Raw genomic sequence first — 24,166 nt, 5'->3', positions numbered from 1 at the left:
ATAATAAAAATCTGCTTCCTACTGAAGAAGATCACCACTTTGGAGTTCATTTTTAATCTACTTGATTTACCTGAGCACCACCACCAGACGTCTCGTGAACCTTCAATTTGAGTTCAACGGAAAGCAATCGGCGAGCAACAGGCGGGGATGTACGGAGGACGTCGTAGCGTAAAAACGACAAAATCGAGAACAAAATCGATATAATTTCTAGTTTGCATTACGTTCTACATTATACGTGTAAGTATGCATAAAAACTACGAATCAGGACAGTAAAAGAAATAAAACAAAATGTTTGAGAGCGTTGAGAACCCCCCCTATTTCCGACAATGGTACGATCTGCCATTGTGACGTTTTAAAAATTCGGCAGGCAGGGTCGGCAGTTGGCTCAGCACTCAGAGAAGAAAATCCGTTGTTGTGGAGAGGAAGAAAGGCTGAAGAAATCCGAGGAACGCAAAACGGACAAACCACGAGCGTCAACCCCCATTATTTTGCGGGTCGTTTTTCCTCCAACTTGTTTTTTCGCGTTTTGTGTAGCAAAAATGGCTTGTGGAGCTACGTTAAAGCGGTCGATGGAGTTCGAGGCCCTCCTCAGTCCCCAGTCTCCCAAGCGGAGAAGGTGCAATCCACTACCGGGGACTCCCAGTACTCCGTCCCCGCAAAGATGCAACCTCCGTCCCCCAGTCGACAGCCCAACGCATTCGATGTCCCCTCAGTCGATCGGAGGCGAACACAGGCTCACTCCAGGTATGGATTTAAGACCGAATTGGTATTTTTTCCTGCGTTTCAGGGTGGGTGTCATGGGGGAGGGGGTTTGGGTGGAGTGGAATGGATAGCTAGCTAGTTGAGAGAATCAGAATGGGGGTTGGAGGCTAAACGTTAGCCTAGCTAAGCTAACGCCAGGAAGGGGAACGTCGTCGCTAAGTTGCCGACACAGATCGTTTTACTAATCACAATTAATCAATAGACGCTCTAAAGCAAGGGTGGATTAGTAACTATATGTTTTTGTTGGTGGCATCATGCCAGCTCATTGTATTGTAGCACAGTTGGCTTAGTTAGCATACATATACTTCACATTTGCTAATGAAAATGTTGCATTCAGAGTTCTCCCATAGCTAAATCAAATAGTGTTATTGCACTGAGGATAAGAAATACCCCGAATAACTAGCATGTGCAATCTGCAGCTGTAGTATGGAATATAACATTATTTCTGCTCAATGAAATATTAATTTTCAAACTGATGGGATTAAACAAAAGAGCCTCTCATACTTGAACACCTGGGTGACAATCTATCCTGTTGGCCCTCTTGAGAAGACAAATGGCATCTCAGCAGCAGGCACATCATTGCAGGATGTTAATTAGGAGCTGCCAGGGTAATGTTCCTTGGCTTTAGTGCCACAATTGTCTAACACTGAGGTGGGGGTTACCATCACGCACCACAACCATTTCTTTTTCCTCCTCAGGCCTGGAGGGCATTGTTCATTTCCTTTATGTCTTTACTCCACACTCCCATTGACTTGGCAAGCTCCGCTGTGAGTGCTGGACGGGTGTGGGGTGCACAAGTAGACACAAGATAATTACCTAGACGTCTTCACCGTGATCCACTGAGGCTTATTGTATGTGCCAGTCACTCCGATCGGGGAGAATGATAGCAGTGAGGCCTAATCCTTAACGCCTTTTGAGTTTTAATTAAAGAAAAAAAAAAACTGGTGGTTGTCCTTGAATTTATTTGATCACTTCATTGCTGTGATGTGTGAGAGGGATTAAAGGATATAGGCAGTTGTACTACCTGTGCTAAGCTATGCTGTTAACTCCTAGATTTCTGTCATGTGCACCCCAGTGCATTTTGTAAAGCACATGGTTGCTTATGGTGAAAGTAGGTTCTCCTCTTGCTATGAAGTGAATTGCCTTCCATCCTACCACTAATTGACAAATCCGGTGATGGCAGCTATTGGTAAAACGCCATCAGCCCACCATCCAAATGTTGGCAAAAAACAAAGACAATTAAGTGACTGGTGAATTTGAATATTTGTATATCAGTAGCTGGTAGGCCTAGTAGTTCACATTAAAAAAAATAATTTCCCACCCTTGTGATGAAATTCACAATGCGTAGATGCATTCCTGTTTTTAGTAACTGTTTGGAGAGGAAGTGTTATGATTTAGGAGGCATAGTTCCATCATACTTACGAAGTGGGGTAATGTCATGCGTCATATTTTCAACATGACCAACTATGGCTGGGGCAAATGCTATGCTGCTGCTGCATCACCGTCAGGCAACATCCCCCCATAGTCCTGTGCTTCCCCACTCTCAGGTTTCAGTTGGCATTCTTGATGGAGGATTTACCTGAAATATGAAAGTGCAATGTGAGCCATAAGGGAGGATTATTTTCATTAAGACAGAAAAAAATCTAACAAGAGCCCACATTGTCCAGACTTTCCTACTGCCAGTGGTTCTCAATCCTTTTAGGCTACGACCTCTTAGAAACACAAGCAAACAATGTAAAGACAATCTCTTTTGTGTGTGTGTGTGTGTGTCTCATTCACAATTTTTGTGCTTACACACTCTAACAAAGAAGTCAAAATCTAGTTTAAGGCAAAATGTATCACTGGACCGGCCATTGTAATGTAAAAACTAGTCTCCGCAATCTAAAATATAGAATAATATTCCGACCTCCGGGCTGAGAATCGATGATATAAGCGACACAGCACATATTGTGAGGTTTGCAGAGAGCAAGCATACATACACATTCACGCAGATGTAGGTGTCGATGGCGACGCGACACAGCTGGCTTCCTGTGAAATGTATTCATTTCTGCTTCTGGTGAACTTTGTAACTCATTCTGGTTAGCCAAAATATTTCTTTTGATTTGGCAGTGTTTTCATTCTAAGGAGGTACAGGACAGTCCTTTGCAGTTGCAGATCGTTGTAGGTGAAGACATATTTTCTTGCCCCAGATATTGCTCACGCCATGTATGCAATCTGACTTCCTTATTCTTATAAAGCGGTATTCGTATTGCAGCTATGATTATGTTAGTAAACAAAATAAATCATCTGTATCTGTATTTTCCAGGTCGCCTGGTCCGACATTGCTCATCAAGCCTGTACTTTATGTTAAGAATCCAAAAGGCCCCTTGTGCGTTCCAATTCTTTCAGGGCGCCTCTGCCTAGCTGACTTACAGCACAGCAGCTGCAGGGGTGAAGTAATGTAGATTTGTCTGCTGCAGACATGAGGTCCAGATACAAGGTATTCTACTCACCTTCACCCAGAAAGAGGCCCCTCCTGGGACTGGCACTGCGAGCCTTGCTTTCTGCTGTGGTTTGCCAAGTGAAAGCAGTTTTGTATTTAGCGAAAGGTCAGCTGTCATCCCTCCCACCCGTCTCTACCCACACATGCTTTCCAGCTAGTCAGGTTTGCTTGTGGTGAACAAGGCTGTGTGTGCAGGCAAGACATGGGGATCTGACACTGGCATGGTATCTTTAGGTAATTATTTCATAATGTAGATAGGATCACCCAGCCTGTTCTCACCTACCTCATTCTTAGAGCTGCCAGTCCAGGCTTGTGCTTAGGTCAAATTTCCAGTTGGTACAGATGAGGCTGTTGTTTTCTTTTTTTGATGTGGTGTAATGTTGAACGCTGGGAAGTTCAGGCCCTAAAACTGCGGTCAGGCTACGTGTTCCAACTATCCTGGGCTAAAATCTGCCTGCTGTCTGGTTAGGAACTGTACATTTTCAGGTTATGGAAAAGATTTGTTGTGTTTTCCTTCTTGATTGGCACTGACTCTACATTGCTTTAAAGATATCCAAACCACTTTCGTATGACTGACGTTGTATTACCTTTTTTGTCAATAGTTGGCTTGGCTCTGAGGATAAGGCATGTTCATGTCCACCACGATTGCTTTTGTGCCCCTTGTTTCCACTCAATTCATTTTCATTTCAAACAACGGTTCACGTAAAGAAATCGGTGTGCATGTCATATGCAAGGCCAACGCCTGCAGGCTGACTTGCTGATCGGCTGCTAGATCTATCCATGTCAAGTAAAAAATTTGCAAAGTTTATCCTCGTTACCAACATATTTTTATGATGATCCCATATCAGAGATTGCTTTATGGCCCAGCCCTAGCTGCTGTCTCCAATTTCTGCTGTTTTCCAACAGTGTTCACTTTTAAGTTCTTCACTGCAGAAGAGCAACTTGACCTGTAATACATCACAAGCTACCCCTTGGTAGTTTGGACATTCGAGCCACCTTCCCCCACAATCCTTTAGTGGTTTAGGGTGAAATTAAATGAGTCAGCTTTGTTTTCTCGCCACCACCATGTCCAATCTATCCGGCCGATCTCCCTTTCGTATTCACTGTTTAGCCTGTGCCTAAGCCTTTTAGCCAAGGCTTTCTCCCCTGTGCTCCCCTGGCTCCCGGAAGTCTCTGTGATTGATTGCTTGGCCTGGTTGTGGCAGGGTCATTGTTGCCAAGCAACGCCTACAGTTGAGCTACTAGTAGTTGGCAGAGCTGGAAGTGACATGCAGAAGGAGAGGATTTTCACTTGCCTGTCAGATGTCCAACTACCTTGTGTTAGAAGTTAACTGTTAACAAAATAAAGTTAGTTTAGGTTTTAGTCCTCTCTGGAGCTAGTATCTTACTCTGTCTTACTGAGACGTCGTTGTCACATTTCTAACAGAGGTTTTCCCCCAGGAAATTGGTAAGCAGAGGTGGTAAGCTCTCCAACCCCACCCCACCAATCGAAAACATAACAAAACAAGAGACACAAATGAAGTGGAGTTGTCTTATTGATATTATCTTACTTGAGTTTTAATGTGTTGTTGGAGTAGCATCACTGCTTGTAGACTTCTGAGAAGGTCTTAATTTCTTTTGCATAAAAACACACACTAAAAATGCCAGGGTTATCATGGCCAGTTATTTGATTATTGTGAAAATCTGTATATTACAAATGTATTCAGATATCGATGGATGCAGTGTAGGAATCAAACCTGTTTACTGTCAATTTTGTTTAAACGGCGCCCCAAACTACCGGCTATTTTGTGAAAAATCTGAGCTGAGATCACAGCTTTGTTGTTTGCTTTTGCAGACTTATTTTAGTTATTGTCAATGCTTTTTTCCTGGAAATCTACTAGTTGATTCAGTCCTAGTTGCAGCCTCTTTGTGTGTTGGGAGTAATGATGTTCTTCCTGCCATGACAGGGCTTTATTAAGAGTGTAAAGCCCAGTGGTAGCTAAGGAAACTCAGATTAGGCTCCTGTATTGTTAATGCTCGAAGGTTTCAGAGGCCACATACTGCAAGAGGAGGGGTCGAAACGCACGACCGACATGGTTTTCTTAAAATGGCTCTGTGGAGAAGATCCTGCTTTCCTCACCATCCAAACAAGCTTACTGATGAGCAGGCTGGGGTGGCAACATGGCCTCTAGCTCCCTCCCCACCCAAGATAAATGAGGCACGGCTGTCCAGATAGAGGTGCAACATGTGCAGAGACTTCGCCTCCTGTATGTATAGAATAAAGATAAAGTCCCCCGTTTACATTTGGTTATCAGCCCTGGTTGAGGCCTTGGTGTTTCTGTCTTGTTTTTCCCAGGACTTTTTTGAACTTTAACCTTATAATAAGATATGTGTGGGCTGCCTGTGACTCACGCCTAAGCTGTTTTGACGCTGCAAGGCAGCGTAAGGGTCATCCTGAGCAGGAAACATTGGCAATGATAAGTGGCTTGCTACTGTGCAAGAAACACATTTTCTTGACCCCCTCATAGATTATGCATGTTTACAATAGCATCTGTATAACCTATTTTAATGATGTCCATATTTTTACATTAATCTATGAATTAAGTATGAATTTTAAGACTACAACTAATTATATTCTTTTTATCGATTAAACGCACAGTCCATTCATCTGACTCGGGCAGCTTTACCCACGTTTTGTTTAGACACGTCTGGGAGTTTCCTTACACACTCTCTGACCACTTTCCCGAAAGTTAAAGCGGCATTCGACAAAAGGAAACACACCTTCAGTACAATTATACACTTCTCTCAATTTAAGCATTGTTTGAAACTTTTGCGATAATGTCGGTGCACAACTCAACAATATGACATGGGTGTAGTAATTTTTAGCACATTTTTATTTATGCAGAAATTTCACTAACCCATAATTTACTTCATAAACAGGTTAATTATTTAGTTAATAAAACATTAGGTGGTGAAAAATTCCATTTGCAATTTTCAAGAGTTTGTGGTAACATCACAAATGTCTTTTTTTCCATTTGACAATCCAAAGCAACACACATTGTTTTTGTTTTTTTTATAATGTTAGACTAAGAAAAGCTGCCAATAATCATAATTAATTAATTTGTTGCCATTTCTGGTCAAAGTAATCCTTTTGTGTTTTGTAGACTTCAGAGATGATGAAAGCAGCATTTGTATTACAAAAACAATAAATAAATAAATTCACATGATGCTTGTCATGGTGTACATAATGTATATGCTCATTGTTGGTTTACAACTACAAAATGTCAACTGTGGCAGACACTACCCCAAACACAAATCTTGGATGTTGGAGCTTCCTTGAATGTACCAACACGAACAGCCAATATGAAAGCATTGTTAAGCAACCAGTACACTCAAACTGAAACAAAGATTTAGTGTGTTATCACAGGCAATATGACAGGTGATTGTCAGTGTGTGCAAAGAGCCAAATTTATTCAAGAGCCTTGTTCACTGCGCCCACTTAGATACTGGTTAACCATGTTCGGATGTAGTTGTTCTTTTGTCATGTGGGCTTGGTTGCAAGTTTCTCGTTTGGTTTCTGTCCTTATTTACAGCTTGGCGAGATTTAATGATTGTGATACCAAGATGCAGACAGTTCTGAAAGAAAAACATCCTCAATCACGTCCCTGGATGAGCAACAATCTAGTAAAACTTTTGTTCTTCACTTTTAAAATAAAGCTTTTCTATTCCTCCTCACTGTATCAACAGATAATATTAAGTACATGTGCTTTTTGACCTTTTCATCACAGTGGGAATGGGTGACTATCATATGAAGTAATGTGATTTATTAGGGTGGTACCCATACAGTATGTAGTTGGCCATCTGCTGTAGTGTAACACCTTTTAGTTAGACCATAAGCACTAGTAATCAAGTTTATCATATAGTGAATCCTGTTATACATCATCTGTATCTCAAGGATCAGGTTGCTTTACTGTACATCCACAAAAACCCTAAACATCTGTTCATCCACTGAACAGGCCTCAGAAGAATGAGAGGCTTTTACTTTGTTACAGCTTTGTAAAGAACACTGATTTATGTAGCAGCCTTAACGTTAAAGCTTTTTCACTAGTTGTAGCCTGGCACGATGCAGGCGGCATGAGAAACGTTGGAAGAGAAGTGAAAGCGATGCAGTCACAGGACCATAAAGTGTGTCTTAAGTCAGCTGTGTGTGTTTGTTTAACAGCTGTAGCAGGTATGTTACGAATGTCCGTGTTTCACACTTCTACTTCCTGTCGTGTTTTGTAACCCATATTAGGCGTGAGAGGGCACAGAACCGTTCATGCTGGAATACAGGCGACGCTGAATGAATGTTATTGTTGTGGGTGTGTGAAAGAACACATGAAAAGCTTGACTAATACAAATATAGACTTTCATTCTTGTAATTAGTCACGGTTCATCTCACTGAGTAAAAAACAACAGCAACTCAGTGATCAAATTAAGTGAGAAAGTTGGGAATGCATTTGCTCTAGCAGCCCACTGGGAGCGCTGCCAAACAATTGAAATACTGTAGTAAGCCACCATGGTAAAACGGTATGTGACATTTGGGTGTTTTCTTTTCAGGTTTTAACATTTCGTCTTTGTTTCTGTTTGCTCCCTACAGAGCAGATCTTCCAGAACCTCCGTCAGGAGTACAGCCGGATCCAGAGGCGGCGGCAGCTGGAAGGGGCCTTCAACCAGACTGAGGCCTGTAGCTCCAGCGATGCCCCCAGCCCCAGTTCTTCCCTCAACGCTCCCAGCTCCCCACCAGGTAGAAGAACTTACTGTTGGCCGTACACACACAAACTGTTGTCTTGTGGTCAGGCACAGCTCTCGTGTGGGTACAGGATGTTTTCCCTGTTTGAACCAGATGCTAAATTTGTTCAGTTAGGGCAGCTGTTGATTTATCTAGGTCCGGGTGTCCAGTTATAGAACTGCCTCTCTTTAACTATTGAGTGCAGCTTTAAGTCATCATTTAGACCATTTGGAGTCTTTCTGAGGGCTTTAGGAGTGTGTTGTAACCTCTACAGGTAAGACTTTCTACATCACACAGGTGATCAGCTTGTTTCTTTGTGGTAAGCAAGTCCTATAACATGTAAGGGACTGCCTGATGAGACATCAAATCCTTAAATAAACAGAGTTGGATCCCTGTAAGCTTTGTTTAAGTTTGTGCAGTTGCCTAAACACTAGTTACAATTGATAAGGCAATTCATTCTGCACAGCCTGTGAACAGACCCTCATGACCAACTCAAGTCTCAAGAGACAGGCTTCTGCTGCTCATCAAAACAAACACAAGGGCTGAGAGATTGTGATTCCAGATGTGACTTTAGGGAAAATATTTTAGTCTTTTATTTTTTTTGGTGCCAAATCCAACCCACCCCATTAATGGAGATGTCTTTTTCATGTGAGAAAGTTCTACTTTTTTTCATCTTCTCAAAATAATGTCACATGTGATGTATTTGTTTCAGATTCAGGCATCATATCTCAAATGATAACAAATCAAACTTCTATGACGTGAACCAGTGTCATAGAATAATTTACTCTTCTCTGATTATATGAAGAGTTAAAAAAGGATGGAAGTTGTCAAACGGCTGAAAGTCAAAATCACCGAAGATTAAACCCAAAAAATAATAACTTCAGTTGGATGCTTATGTACTGAAACTTCCATTATCCACCTACTGCTGGCACCTGAAATGTTTTAGTTTCAGTCCACTGTGTTCATCCATATTGATAGCCATGGTACATTTGCTCCTCTTTGGGAACATATTTGTGCTGCAGCAATAGTGGTGCAGTGTTGAGCACCATTTGGCAGTTAGGAAGCGATATGTAATCCAAGCCCCAGTCCTTCAGGCTCCTGTGTTTTTCCCCTCTCGCTCTGCAGGATGGTCTCATAGATCACACTGACTGCACTGTTACTAACCCGGCCTCTTTCTGTCTCTGAGAGGGCCATTAAACCTTCATGCCCTGCGATCCTCGCCTGTGATTTACAAACATTTTAGTCCGAACGGCTCGTAGCAGACCTCAAAGACCACTGGGTAAAGAATCGTTTAGCTAAAGTCGGCTCAAGCTGCACAGAGACTGAGACATTGGGGACACTCGGGGAAACAGCTCACATTAGTGCTGCATGACCCTGTTGGCTGGCAGAGGTGAGAGACGACTGGAAGCAAAGCTGTAAATTTGCACCTGGCCGAGCACCTATTTCTGGAGAGAGAACATTTCTGTCTCTGACTTATGGCTGTGCCGCAGATGTGAGTGATTCAGCGGTTTCATAGCTGATCTGATGTTCTGTTTCTCAGGTGCCTCGAGGAAGGACCAGCCGTCGTTTACGCTGAAGCAGGTGAGCTACCTGTGCGAGCGGCTGCTTAAAGACCACGAGGAGAAGATCCGGGAGGAGTACGAACAGATCCTTAACACAAAACTCGCAGGTAATCAACTTTCCTCTTTAGAAATGAATAAAACTGGAGTTTTTTATATCGGCATTCATATTTCATCTGGACAGCACGTTTTTACAATCTGGCTGTGACTTACAGTTAAATGGGCAATAAGAAACATCCTGCCGCCTCCCTTATGAATATCTTTTCATATTATAACTGATAACATCTGCAGTGCTGGCACCCGTGGCTCCCTCAGAGTTTATATATGCCTCTAAATGCCAAGACTGTAAACAGGCAGGGAACAAAAACTATCAAGATGGAATGATTTTATTCAGCAGCAGAAGTGAAACTATATTCAGAGCACGTCCACATTTTTAGTTGTTTAAAGTCAGAGAAACACATTTTTCTTTTTGGCCCTCACTGCCCACTAAACTGGCATTTTGTGACCCAAAACTGAGATTTGCCAGAGTCTATAAATTCTAAAATGCTAGCGTATGATGCATACAGGGAGTCTGCCCAGTGACATTTGGGGGAGGCACATGCGAGTAGACTAATGTTAAGAGGACAACTATTAATCCTAAATTTCTCTGTGATCACTTGTAGTAGTCAATACAGCCGATAGCACCATATAGCTGTTGTTATGCTCCTGTTCATGTTGACTTTGTCAGACATCTTGACTGTAAAATAACAGTTGGATCAGCAGCAGCTTGGGTAGACGGCAATGTAAGATTAATTTATTTAAAACGTTGTTTTCTTATAGCAAATGCAGAAAACTGTTAAAATGAGAACGACTAAATAGTAATAAAGTTTGGCTGAGTTTAAGCACATTATAGATGAAAACGCAGAGCGAGCGGAGACTGAAAAGAGGTTAAATAAGCTGAGACTTTGATTTGCATAGTTCTGTTGTTTTTATCAGCTGAAATGTGGCAGAGAAAAGGAAATGCAGCCATTTTCCAGTTATGCACTGTGTTGCACCAGCAAACGTGGCCTATTTTCAACATATTTTTAAGTTGAGCAGAATGTGAAGTCTGTCTGAACGTTTGAAGGTTTATTTTAGCTGTAAGCCTCTCAGCTAATGTGTAGCGAAGGTTTCAAAGACAAGAGGGTATGAGACACAAAACGGTAATAAACACGGCATTAAGTGTAGTGGTTTGCATTGATTGGCTTCTTGAAGTTGAAACATTTTTCTGCGACGGTATTTTATTTGGTTTGGACGTTATGCCAGATAAGTTAAGATGAACCTTGCATCTCTGTGGCTTTAAACATCAACATAGCGTTAGTATCAAACCAACTAGTTCCAACATACTTTTAGTGTGGACAAGAGAACTGCTGGCAACCATATCTATGAAAAGACCTTTTTCATTTTCACATGAATGCTGTGACTTAAAGATGAGATGACTTGGTGAAAATTTCGTCTTTCTGTTGTTAAATCTACATCCTCACTTTCTTCTTCCTGTCTTTCCAGAACAATATGAATCTTTTGTGAAATTCACACAAGACCAGATCATGCGAAGATACGGCGCCCGGCCTGCTAGTTGTAAGTATCTTAAACCGCCATTGTCTTCAGAGATAATCCGTGTACATTTCTTGTTTTATCTTCCCTCTCAAGGTAGATCTGATTGTTATCTTGTCTGACCGCAGCACTTATCTACAGTGTCAATCATTTTCTGTTTCAGATGTCTCCTGAACTCACATGATGAGACCCCCCCCCCCTCCAGCTTCCTCTCACAAGATGGCTGCTCTTCTACTGCCCTGTTCCTCTTGATTTTCATTTTATTTACCAATTTTTCTCCCCCCCTCCATCTCAAACTGTTTGGGTGCCATGGTTTATCCTCTTTTTAATCCAAAAGTTGATTTCTTACTTTGCAACTATTGCTGCTGGCCAAAAGTCAGAAGAATCTGAAAGATAAACAATGTATGAGGCCCAACCCTTTTTTCTTTTTTTTTTTTTTGCCCTTTTTCTTGTTGATATACTCTTTCTGGAAATCCTGACTAAAGCAGATCTGTGTCAAATCTCTCGCCGGCGCTGTAGAAAAAGCTTATTGGCTCATGTGATCATCCTGTATAACCTTTCCAGCAGCTGTATTTAAAGGCTCCTGCTTCTCACGTTGTCCCACTTCTCCCTCCCTCTCTCCTCCCTCCCTCCCTCTCTCCTCCCTCCCTCCTCACAGCTCTTTACCTGAGAATGTGGATTTTTCTCCCTTTTGAAAAAAATAAAAGTTCTGTGATTAAAATCTGTTGTCTTGGATGTTTTTTTAAATGTGTGTTTTAAGCAGTAACAGAACTTGGCGAATCAGTTGTGCTGCAAGGTCGATGCAGTCCTGGAACTTTCGATTGGATAACACGATCTTCTTAGCCAATCAAGTTAAGGTGGTTGTCATAGAGTTGTAGGTTTTTACATTTCCATTTCCTGAAGCCAGTGGCTCCCAAAATGTATGCGAACCATAGATAATTATTGCTATACGTAACTATACAACAAGTTGAGAATGAGTTGTGCAAAGCATTCAGGTAAATAAAATGCACGTTATGGGGAGATTTTACACTGATATGAATACAGGTGTGCCTTGAGAATATGGCTCACCATGGGCATTAAATGTTTGAAAACCACCACTGTATGCACCTAAAGGACTTCAACATCTATGTGATCTTAAAAAGTAACATTGTACATTTATCTTTTTTAGCTTCGAAACTAGTTCAGACTGCAATCTCACCCAAATCTGAAACCTGAACATTTATTTTGACACAAAGTATTAGTAGTTTGAGTCATTTTCAAAGCACAAAATGAGATTTTATACTCAAAATTAATTGAGATTTTGTGTTATCCAACTCTAAACATTCAACTGAAAAATATTATGAATATCACAAATGGTATTTCTGGTAGAAAAATATCGAAAACACAAAAAGATAAATATGAAAAAGTATTTTTAAAAACTAAAACTCGGATGTAATTCACACAACATGAACGTGCACTAAGCCACGAATTGAGAAAAGTAATTAGATTAACAGATAGTGAGAATTGTTAGTTGCAAACAATCTCACTAGAAGATCCAAAAGATCATGTTAATTTCTAACAGAAGAAAACACAAAATTGTTCTGCCTGCTGATTCATCATAAATATCCAGTAATTTTGATTGAAACATTTTGAGAAATCAAAAGACATGCTCCACTGTTGACCATATTGTTAATGGCTATTTGTACGATTGCATATACATGTCCAGTATTTTATTGTGAAGCAGCCTGGATGTAAACATTTAAAGCCATTTTTTAATTCCTCTTATTTGTGGACTGTAGCGCCTCCCTGTGGCGCAGGTCGGGTAATGCATCACTTATAGTAAAATGGACCTGAAGCTGTGTGTGCACTTAACTGAATTAAAGAACGTAATCTATCAGAATATATGACTCTCTGGATCCAACGTGATTAGATTTTATTGCCTTGTCCCTCGGTGTGTGTGTGTGGGTGTGGATGGAGAGAGAGAGTGTGTGTGTGAAGTTCCTTGATCCTCCACCTCTCTCCGTGACGTCACGACCCTCAGGTGTGGCAGGGGGAACAGGTAGGCTGCAGTTGCCGCTGCTGTTGTCGTGTGAGACTCTGCTGTGGCTCAGTGTACGAGGGGGGGACTTCAGAGATTTTTGTTTGGGGCGAGGAAGGAAGTTTGTTGCAGGAAAAAACGATGAAAGGTCTATAATTATCTCCAAGAGCGTGTTTTTTTTTCTTCTCCTTCTTCTTCTTCCTCCCTCCGACCTCCCAGGGACAGTCGGGACTCCTCTTGGCTGTGGAAACATGGAGGATCGCTGCTGAAGTCGTTTACTGAACAGTGTTAATTTTTTTTTTTAGAAGCTGTGGGAAGCTTTCTTGCGCTCCTCGTCCCGCACACTGAGCTGTTGCTGCGGCATATTGGATGAGTTTTCCGTGGAGCCAGTCTGCACTCTTCGTGTTGAAGGTTTAAGGTGAGTGAGGCCGGAATTAAGCTGCGTTCAATGGACGCCAAAAAACAAAACAAAAAACAAATATTAGGAGAGGAGCCTGAAGTGGACTGTGTTAGAATAGTGATCCGGGATCAGAGGGACATTAAAATCAGTATGTGACTGAGTTGTTTTATCTTCAGCAACGCCCAGTAAACAGGAAACGCTTAAATAACAGGCTGCAAGTCACTGTGAGAGGCTGCTGCTGTGTACTGTAACTGTATTCTCTGTCAGATTGTGTCTGATATGGAGAATAACTTACTTTAAAACAAGTAAAGTCTCCTCCCAGCTGTTAAAAGTGGAAGGAGTCCATGACTAGTGACAGAACGTGTGGTTTTTATACGTGTTTAAAAGCCGAATTCAGCAAGGAAGTGTGTTTAAGTGCATTTTAAACAGGGAGATGTAATATAATAATAATAATTAAAAGAAACTTTATTTATATAGCATCACCAGGATAGAGAAGCCAAACACAAGGAAGCCCAGTCTGAGGTGAGTTAATACAAGAAGAAGAAGAAGCTAGTAGAAAACACAAAGTTAAATGGATAAAAGCTATAAAACAAAATCCCAGAAACAAAGGAGAGCGAGAGGAAAAGCAATGCACAAACAGAGGTGATAGAAGAATCACATCAATAACAGGCGATAGGAAGACAGAGGAGTTATGAACAGACAAGAGCAGTAATAAGAATAAAGGGTAATACATAAATTTTAAAACGTTTATCATTGTTATTATATTCCATTAAATGCTTTGGGTCCATGTGAACAGTCAAGTTTTGAATTTCTTAGCAGAACGATTTCAGTCCTAGTTGAAGAAGTATTGAACATGTAACAGCAGACAGTGCGATGCAGTTGTTCATGGAAAAAATAACTAAACAGGAATCTCACAGAAAGTTAAATACCTGATAAATCAAAGTAGTTTCATCACATTGGCGCAAAAATCCGCAAAAAATCCACTAACAATGTGCAAGATCACCCAGAGATGTTAGACAACAACATAAAAAATCTCTACTGGAACACAAATATATCATCTCAAGGTGTGTGTGTGTGCGTGTGTGTGTCCCTGTCACTAAGTCTGAATCTGCTGCGTAGGTCCGGAGCAGTGATGGGGGACATCGACCTCGAGCAGCAGGAGCCGTTTCCCGTGGACCGAGATGGGAGACGGGACAGGGACGAGCCCGACGGCGGCAGAAAGATGGGGTGCTGTGAGAAGTTCCAGCAATCCGTCTCCAGATGGATGCTGCCGGAGGACGTCCGCAGCAAGTACCTGGAGCGGGCAAACTGCTGCCCGCCTCCCATCTTCATCATCCTCATCAGTATTGCAGAGGTAGCAGTGCCCTGAGTGTGACACCACACAACATGCTGTATGGATTGTGTAGATCTAATTATACAGGGCAGCCTACATTTGACTTATAGCTGCCGTGGTTGTTAATTAGTGTATAGATCTGCTGTGATTGCATTAAGTAGAGCAGATACGGGAGTGACGTCATCGAGGACAGAGTCGGACATCTTTGGATCGGGAGCTCTGTTTGTGGCCGCAGTGTCTGAGAATGACAAAGCTCCAAAACTGTGAAGCTCTTGTTCATCTGCGAGTTCCTTTTTCTTTTCCTGGCATTTGCGCCGCCTCCCCTGAATGTCCCGATTCATCGAGTGCAGTCCTCACTAAATAAGAGGCAGTAGGCACGCTGTTCAATGAAAACACTGAGTGGTGGGTTTAGGGTTTGAGCTCGTACAGTCGAGTCTGACTGGAGGGATTCAGAGACGCTTTTTTTCCTGAATGTGTAAACAGAAAAAGCCTCAGTGTGTTTTTTTTCAACTTTATAGATTCAGGTGCATAAAAACATCTGCTGTGTGTGTGTGGAGGGTCAGTGGGCGATTTGTTGAAACAGCAGAAGCTGTGGCCTCTTTTTACCTAAGACTATGGCTTTAAAGGAAGGTGGCTTGACAATGTCCTTTATCACCTCAATTTAAAGGGACAGTTCACCCCCCAAAATCCCAAAAAGCATGTTTTACCTCTAACATGTAAAGCTTTTTTTCCATCCAGATTGTTTTGGTGTGAGTGGCTGATATTTATATTATATATATTTAGAGAGTTCAGCTGCAGAAAATCTGCCTTCTCTCGGTGGCCAGTTAGACTTTTGCAGAAATCATCACCTGGTCACTCATGATAATCCTTCAGAGCTCGCTGTGAGCATTTTCACATGAGAACTGTTTAATTTTCGTGTCTCCGTCCAGAAGGAAGCCGATATCGATGTTTACATCCTGCGCTATCATGAGGATGAGCGTTTCCTGACACATTGTAGTTCAGTGGAAAGAAAATAGCTCCTGTATGAAACTGCATACGAACAGATCTGTAGATGATCTTGAGTAACTACAACGATATCCCCCAAAACTCGGCAACTCACACCGAAACAGCGTAGATGGATAAATGGCAGTAAAGGTACGAGGAGAATGTGTTTGTTTGATTCAGGGGTGAACTGTCCCTTTAAGCTAATGCAAACAGGAATGCCTGTGTTTCAAACAAACCATGGGATGTTCAGTTTAGCCCAGAAGCGGTAACACTTGTGAGCAGTCAAATCAGAAGGGAAAGTCTTGTACTTTGCATATAGATCGATGAAATGCACCTTTTACATTGTTGAGCAGTTACAGATCAGCCACGGACAAATTTTTTTATTTACATCGTCGTGTCTTTTTGCGACACCTTACTTTCTTTTTACTGAAGTTGTCAAAAAAACGTCCCCACGGTCGGACAGATGTGTCATAAAATATGCACATATGTAGTAGCATCGTTTAAAATGAAATAGATTAATACTAACAATGAAGTAATAAAGTGAGACAGCAACAACTTTCTTTACCCCTGTTAAGCATTTATTACAAATTGAGAAAACTAAAAAAATGTTGTATTATACACTCCAATATAGGTGTAAGCAGATAGAAGCAATAACTCCTCCTGTGGGAACCTAGAACTAATAATATAAAATATTGTTGACAAACACTGTACATTAAAAAAACACTTACATATGACCTTATAGCTGCTTACAAACACTTATTAAATGTTTGCAGTGCTTATGAATGTCACATTGGTGGCCTTCAAAGATAGAATATGCAACATTTCCACATAAAAATGTCTAAAAAACGACCTGTGTTACTATATATGCGGTTGAGTTGTGTTATCCCAAGTGTTTGTAACAATATTCAAACCCAGCGTGTTTCGTTTGTTAGCCGGGGACTGATGAAGGCAGTCTGCAGACCTCAACGAGCGTAATAAACCTTTAAAACCTCACCTCGTCACGTCGCATATCTTTTCATCTGCTGTGGTGGCTGTTTCACATTGATGACAACAACTCCCACGATCCCACGCTACTTCAGTTTCATCAAACTATGTCTTTTGTCATTGTTTTTTTTATTCAGACAGCCCTCGATTCAAACATTACAGATCTTTTGAAATCTGCAAAATCGGCTGTTAAGAGTCAGCTTGTACCCGGTGGCTCCAAGGGGTGCTGCTTTACTCTTTTATCAGAGTGTTTAGCACACTGTCTGATTATACCTCAAGATGAACAGCTCACTCTTTGTAGCTCACAGATGTCCAGTGTCACTTCATTTGAATGTCTGTGAATGCTTAACTCTTTATTGGTCCAGAGGAGATTGTTCCGCGGCGCTCCCTCGCTTTTATATTCCTACAGATACGTGCGTTCAGAGGTCCGAGCTGCACACTGGGGGATTTTATGGGCTCAGTTCAACATACATCATCTGTACTTCTGATTCGTTCTTCACGCCTTTATTTTCTCAGCTGTTCGGGGTTCAGCTTCTGCCCTCATCCCCGCTGCTGCTGCTAACCTCAAGCAGGAAGTCAGGCACCAAAACAAAATTATTTGACCTACTTCAAGACTTACCTTTTGTGTGCATTCTCTGTCTTTCATTAGTTGGCAGTGTTTATCTACTACGCGGTGTGGAGGCCTCAGAAGCAGTGGGTCACCCTGGATCAGGGCATCTGGAACAGCCCCCTCACGTACAAGCCTGAGCGCAGACAGGAGGCATGGCGCTTCTTCTCCTACATGTTTGTCCACGCCGGGTAAGCATCGTCTGGCCTTTTTGAAGAGACCTGAATTACAATGATGAAAGCTTGAATCAACGTGGGGGGTTGACAAACTCCCTTCAATCACTGAGTAACGATCACTTTGGTGAAGCTCTTGATCTTTTAAACGCCGTCAGAGGCGTTGATTCAATCCTGCGGTCATGTTTGAGACTGCTGGATTTGTCTGTGTTTGATTTTGAAACTTCCGCCTTTGCGGCGTTACTTCATCTCAGAGTTTTTTAACTGATGCTGATGTTTTTTTTTTGTTTTTTTTTAAAAGAGATCCCGTACATGAAAAGCCCAGACAGCCGTTGCCTGTATTGTTGGCACATCTGTCCAAACTCATGTGATGTGGCAAGCACAAAAAAAAACCCATGAGCACATAAACCACAGGAACACAGGAAAACCAGAAATCATGAGCACACAGAAGCACATAGGAAAACTAGATTAGCAAAGACGAACAGTGGTCACAGTCACTGCTGACAGTAACTGGACGACGCTTGACAGGATGTTTGCTTAAAGGATAAACCTGGTGGTGTTGTATCCTTCTCTGTCAACAAATCCCACAAAAAGTCAAAAAACTAACAGCGAATTGAACGTCCTGTGTGGAGAGACACGCAGTTAGCTTCTTCACCTGTGCTCTGAAACCGAAAATTGTAGCCAAGAAACTATTAATAGGCCACTGGATCTGATCTTTTTACATAATTAATACAAGCATGATTTTTTTTTTTGTTACAGGCCTTGTTAAGACAATTCAAATATAAATACCACAAAAGTCAGTAGAAAATAACTTTTCCTGCGCAACAGCGATCATTCAGAGAGTGAATTGGCCTCTGGTGCTCTCCGGTCCATTGTGCCACTTCCTCTTTGAATGGAGCCTCTGTGATCACTGGACAAGTGAGTAATCAACTCCAGTTTGTCTTGGGTCATTCCCAGACACACACCGTCCTGCTGCCAGAAATACTCACTACTCACTGTGTGTTTTCATACGCAGCTGAGCGTCATCCCCGACAAAAACACATTTACTCCCGTGTGAGGAGTTTTAAAGGAACAGGCGACCCGAAAATGAGAATTCGCGTGAAGTTTCCTCGCTGAGAAAACATTTCTGAAACTTCACAGCAGAGTAGCGTTGCAGCATTCTCCTAAACAACTGAAGTAGACGGGGAGTTGTTTTAGGAAGCCCTGAAATCCCAAATGTGTAATTTGAAAAGACGTTATTTACAAATGTACGGAAATCTTCACTGTGGCCGCTTAGCTAAAAGCCTGCAAGCGGTCCGAGGTGGCTGAAGCTCGATCACACACTGAAGGTGTAAGTACGGTCTCTTTAAATCAATTTGGGATCTCTCGGCTTCCAGAAACTTGGCTTGCGCTGGTTGAGCTGTATGGAGGTTGTTTTTATGTTTTAAAACAAGTCCCCATCTACTTCAGTTGTTTAGGAGAACTTTGTTTTGCTGTGAAGCTCCAGCAATGTTTTGTGGCATACGGAACTTCACCTGACTTTTCATCAGCATGTTGCCGAGTAGGTAAAAATATATATTTGGGACCTGTTTTTAAATTAAGTACATTGTCAGTGGGAGCAGTGGGATTGGGGAAGTGTTGATGCATTGATGGTTGCGATCTTGTCATGAAAAAAAGCATTCATACCCTTTAAATCCCCAACATGTATTTTAAATCACCCATTAAATGAAATCAACACCCAATATTTACCGTCTGCCTCCCTAGTGTGGAGCACATCGTGGGAAACCTGCTGATGCAGCTGCTGCTGGGAATCCCTCTGGAACTGGTGCACAAAGGATTCGAAGTGGGGATGGTGTACATGGCAGGTGTCCTGGCAGGTGAGCGTCACCTGTTCCTTTTTCCCCGGGTACTGTAAATTGGGCACAGCTGGCTCTGTCATCACAAAAGCCCTCAGACTTCTAACATTAAGCATCTTAAAGTTGTTTTTTCCTGTCAGAAATGACGCTGATTGTAGAACCCTGTCGTTCCTCAGGTTCTCTGTGCAGCTCCATCTTTGATCCTCTCAGTGCTTTGGTGGGAGCGTCGGGGGGCGTTTATGCCCTCATAGGAGGTTATTTTATGAATGCAGTGGTGGTAAGTTTACACACAGTTTAACAGGAAGAGCTGTTAACGTTTTAGTCTCCAGGTACTTTGTTGTTTATGTGTGAGGAAACTCCTGAGCGCATATTCAGTATTTTTAGATGGCGGCTTCTCTTCCTCACCCTTTAATTCAGTCAAGCCTGATCCAATATCAAACTTGATAGCACTTTATCACTGCACTCTAAAACCACTCATAACTGCTTAGCCATAATATAAGATCACCAGATCTATAAGAGAAATGAGCAAAAATGTTGTAAAAACCCTGTCGCTTTATCAACATCGGCACCAAAAGTTAATGTGGTCTTTTCTGGGTCAACCAACCAACCAACTAACCAACTAACTAAGAAATGGAACACGGGTAAAATCATATAAACAAGACAAACAAGACATGTAAACATGTTTCGATAACATTTTAGGTAAGATGTCCTTTAAATTACCCCGAAATTGAATTACCACCCGATATTTACAACAAACTAAGACATATCACACATGTAAAAAGTTTGTTGTCCTAAAATTGTGTATTCAGGCTCATTTTATGGTTTAATACACTTTGTTTTTTTAAAGTAGCACTGTGTAGTGTTGAGGAAGACATTTTAATGGAAGAGCTTCATTGACTGATTTCTTTACAGCCTAAACAAACTCTCTTTGTTCTCATATCTGAATAAACAAACTGACCTTAATAGGACAACAGTTTTCATACTGTGTTAACTTTGTTTATATGTGGCGGACCCTGCCACCTTTCTATCTTTAAACAGTGTTCTGGTGACCTTATTGGCCACTGAGAGCAGCTTGTTTATTCAATTATGGAAAAAATAAATCCGTCTGAGTTTGTGTTATTACCTCAGCAATATTGCGAATATAAAAATTCTGAGTTTGAATTTCTTCTCCAAAACCACATTTTGCCCCTTTAAGTTAAATGTTAGTGTATTGTTATTTGAAGCTTGTGTCTGTTTTGCTTCACAGAACTTCAGAGAGATGATCCCTCTCCTCGGAGTATTTCGTATCCTTGCCATTGTGATATTTGGTACGTTGTCCTGTGTGTTTTTCAACCTGTTGGATTATTTATTTAAACTTAAAACATGTTGAATTTAATACTGTTCTCTTTCTTTAGTCGGCACAGATTTTGGATTTGCCTTCTACAGAAGATTTGCCAGCGACGAGGCTGGTTATAATGTAAGCTCTTCTTTTTTTTCTTCGACTGTTCAGCAGGATGAAACAAACAAACAAACAAAGGGTCTTGCTAAACCTTTTCAGATATATTTAAATAAAAAGAGTGTAAAGAGGGATCCAGCTATTCCAGCTTGTCTCCCCCCGAGCTGACAGTGTTTGGTGATGGCTTTAATTCGCTTGTGGCTACAGACAAGATCAGTAGCTCTTGCCAGAACATGATTATTCATGTAGATGCATAGCTCTGTGTGGGCACGCTCTAATGGACACTAAACAAACACGCTCTCCGAGTAATTCACTTCTAATTTGCTCCATGGTGACCTTTGTGGTTTGACTCAGTATTTTCAGTTTAGAGGAGTAAAACTGAAAGCATTTGGTTTCTTCCTGGTCGATGCAGCTTGTTTGTCTCTACAGCTGATAACCACCGACTCTAAAAACTGGATTCCTTATTCCCTCCCCCACCTCGGTGTCTCCCTTTCTTTTCCCTTCCCCTGAATTTGTTGTTTTACTGTTAAACTGGTCCTGCAAGTTTTTTAGGTGTTCGCCACATTTCAGTGAGGTCGGATGACACTGCTCAAGGGCCTGTGCACGATTTAACCCTGGTAATTAGGCCTAAAGGCTGACTCTGAACCCTGACGTCTCACATTTCTCTCCTCTTAGGTGTCTTTTGTGGCTCATTTTGGAGGAGTGGTGGCCGGGATGACCGTCGGCTATGTCTTCTTCAGCGCTTACAACAAGAAGCTCTTGAAGGACCCTCGTTTCTGGCTCTGTATAGTGGGCTATATAGTCTTTGTGCTCTTTGCTGTGCTCTTCAACATCTTCCTGAGCCCGGCACCATAGGACTGTGAAGCAGTTAAAGTTAACACTAAAAGCCTTAATAAGACGCTCAGGTAGATGTGTGTGAGCAAAGATGCTCTTCAGGGACCTTTTGAACATAGTGCACAGTTTTTAAATGTCTTTAAAATCAGATTTGACCCTTTTTAGAGCTAAACATGTGAGTTATAGTGTAAGGGTGCCTCCTGCTGGTGATATGAAGCATTGCAGAAGGAGTATTTTACATTTTAGACAATGTGCCTTTGAAAAGTAATTTTCATTTTTAGGGCTTAATAAAATATTTTGCTATCAGTAACTGTCATTAGTCATAATTCCATAGTTGATATTTTTCTTTGTTCGAGCGTTTTGTTTGTAAAACAATAATCAATAAACTTAATGAACACGTCGGTCCTATTTCATGTCATTTTTCTTCAAACAGAAATAACGCCCAGACAGTTTGGTTGAAAAATTGTATACTCTCATAGTTGTTGCTAATTTCCTGTTGAATCATCATGGTCATTAGGGTGCGACTAATGATTATTTTGATTGTCAATTAATCTGTTGATTATGTTCTCAACTAATTGATAATTATTTTGATCTCTAAAATGTCTGAAAAATGGTGAAAAGTGATGATCACTCAAAGACAAAGATGACAAGTAATTGTTCTTTTGATTTAACAGTTATGGTTACAGACTCTCTCCACCTCCCTACACTGTTTTGCCATAAAAGAGAAACAAAACACATAGTTTACACAGTTAAAGATGGATAAATGCAAGCATTATTTTTCAAATTTCTAGATATATCGTAATAATATCATTATCGTGAGTTCATTTGGCCATGATAAGTGGTAGGAATAGATACTTTGATAGCTCTGTTAAATGATTATCAAAATAGTTTGACGATTATTCCAATTGTTGGCAACTAAGCGATTAATCGACAAACTGTCGCAGCTCTAATGGACTTTCAGTATTCATGATGTGTGCCTTAAACATGGAGAAGTCCCTCACTGCAGGATTTGATGAAGACATGTTGATTGGATGTATGACGGCACTAACAAGAAGAAAGAATGATGAATGTCCGTGTTGGTGTTGGCTCTTCCTTTTGTAAGCAAAAGAGCTGGTTCACCATCGGGACTTGGCTCAGAGCTCCGTCATTGTTTCAGCCACATCCTGTTGACAGGAAGTGGCTAATTACATGTTGAGTTGTAAAACAAATTGATTTTTTTTTTTTGTCACACTCATTGTTTTTAAATCTCAGAGATACAGATTTTTAAACATGAACATCCAGCTTTTGGAGAGTGTTTACTGTTAAAGTACATTAGTTCTTGGTATAATACACAACTCCTCTTGAACTGGAGGGATATTGTTGAATGTTAGGTGGAAGTTATAGTCTCATAAAATCACATTTGCAGTCTCATAAGTATATAAATATTAACTCTTATAATGCTGTTTTACATCTGATGTACAGATCTTTAAATGTAAAGTAAATGTACTTAATCTAAGATGACCAAAGACTGTTTCCACAGCTCAATATGTTTTCAATACACTCTGATGTTTTTATAATGCATTTGTTTTTTGTGATACTGAATCTGAACCTGAGTATTGATTTTGTCAGATGAATATATACAGAGTACACAGTAAAGACTTCAATTAGCAGACACCACATTGTTTGTGCAGCAGCCTGCTGGTTAATGCTGCGGGGACTCTGTATGGCAGCGGCTGCTGTTTCCAGTGTACAGTATGGAAAGTTCCATAGTTCCCAAACGCAGCTCATCGATATAACTTAGTGCATCAATATTCAATCATCATGAACTTGTTAGCCCTGACCCGGAACACTAGGAAGTAGTATGTTGTTGTTGTTGTTATGGGGTACAACAGTCGTGTTTTTACAGACCGAAGTGAAGAGTTAATGTTGCTTTAATAAGAATCCATCCACACCAACATGACCATATTAATATAGGCTGTGTGTGTGTTTAATATAGCCGAGTCTATAAATTCCTTGTTCAGTCTCTGTGTGACTGAATTAGCTGGATTTCGCAGGCCTCATGGTGAAGCCTAATCCTCCACGCCCACTTTAATTTACATTCTTGAAATACTTATGTCCATGCAGTCCATCTGTGGACTAAAATTAAAGATGGCATAGAAAAAATATGTTTTTGTCTTGTCATGTCATAACTGGCTACATTATATAAGGTGTTGGTTTATTGTGTTTCATGTGACTGAGCCTACAGTTAAAAAGATCAGTCCCATCTCATATTTCAGACTTTGATCCTTTGTCTGCCTGCTCATCACTGTGTCCAAGGCCATGTGTTTATTTAAAACCTTTGAGGCTATTTTTTTATTGTAACATAATACATTACTTTACAACTAAGGTAACTAGTAACATGTAATTTATAGCATTTTGAAAGTAACTTGCCCAACACCGGTGTATAATCACCTGAATGTA

General features: G+C 41.0%; 2 protein-coding genes across 4 annotated transcripts; both read left to right on the top strand.

The window, feature by feature from the left end:
* Positions 1 to 327: 327 nt before the first annotated feature.
* On the top strand, positions 328 to 11,846 carry akirin1 (akirin 1). The gene is made up of 5 exons (XM_030394836.1): positions 328 to 744; positions 7,863 to 8,009; positions 9,535 to 9,663; positions 11,078 to 11,149; positions 11,289 to 11,846. Exons 1-5 carry the CDS (start codon positions 540 to 542, stop codon positions 11,297 to 11,299), a joined length of 564 nt encoding a protein of 187 aa, XP_030250696.1. The 5' UTR covers positions 328 to 539; the 3' UTR covers positions 11,300 to 11,846.
* Positions 11,847 to 13,067: 1,221 nt separating this feature from the next.
* Positions 13,068 to 23,285, top strand: rhbdl2 (rhomboid, veinlet-like 2 (Drosophila)). 3 transcript variants are annotated; one of them, XM_030395101.1, is made up of 9 exons: positions 13,068 to 13,163; positions 13,448 to 13,560; positions 14,662 to 14,896; positions 17,493 to 17,641; positions 19,367 to 19,479; positions 19,635 to 19,735; positions 20,705 to 20,765; positions 20,853 to 20,914; positions 21,569 to 23,285. In XM_030395101.1, the coding sequence occupies exons 3-9, from the start codon at positions 14,675 to 14,677 to the stop codon at positions 21,746 to 21,748; spliced, it is 888 nt and encodes a 295-aa protein (XP_030250961.1). In that variant the 5' UTR covers positions 13,068 to 13,163; positions 13,448 to 13,560; positions 14,662 to 14,674; the 3' UTR covers positions 21,749 to 23,285. The 3 variants fall into 3 exon arrangements, with proteins under 3 accessions (XP_030250961.1, XP_030250962.1, XP_030250960.1); XM_030395102.1 differs by having other exon boundaries at positions 13,163 to 13,290; XM_030395100.1 differs by lacking the exon at positions 13,068 to 13,163 and having other exon boundaries at positions 13,170 to 13,560.
* Positions 23,286 to 24,166: the final 881 nt, after the last annotated feature.

Source organism: Sparus aurata, chromosome 17, assembly GCF_900880675.1.
Source record: "Sparus aurata chromosome 17, fSpaAur1.1, whole genome shotgun sequence".
NCBI lineage: Eukaryota > Metazoa > Chordata > Actinopteri > Spariformes > Sparidae > Sparus > Sparus aurata.
The sequence above is the reverse complement of the archived record's forward strand: the minus strand, read 5'-3'. Positions and strand labels throughout refer to the sequence as shown.

What these genes read in the sequence shown, in the direction of transcription:
- akirin1 (XM_030394836.1), top strand. Translation starts at nt 540, where the DNA reads ATGGCTTGTGGAGCTACGTTAAAGCGGTCGATGGAGTTCGAGGCCCTC. An exon ending in CGAACACAGGCTCACTCCAG is followed by an intron (nt 745 to 7,862) that starts GTATGGATTTAA and finishes TGCTCCCTACAG; the next exon opens with AGCAGATCTTCCAGAACCTC. An exon ending in CCTTAACACAAAACTCGCAG is followed by an intron (nt 9,664 to 11,077) that starts GTAATCAACTTT and finishes CTGTCTTTCCAG; the next exon opens with AACAATATGAATCTTTTGTG.
- rhbdl2 (XM_030395101.1), top strand. Translation starts at nt 14,675, where the DNA reads ATGGGGGACATCGACCTCGAGCAGCAGGAGCCGTTTCCCGTGGACCGA. An exon ending in CATGGCAGGTGTCCTGGCAG is followed by an intron (nt 19,480 to 19,634) that starts GTGAGCGTCACC and finishes GTCGTTCCTCAG; the next exon opens with GTTCTCTGTGCAGCTCCATC. An exon ending in CCTTGCCATTGTGATATTTG is followed by an intron (nt 20,766 to 20,852) that starts GTACGTTGTCCT and finishes CTCTTTCTTTAG; the next exon opens with TCGGCACAGATTTTGGATTT.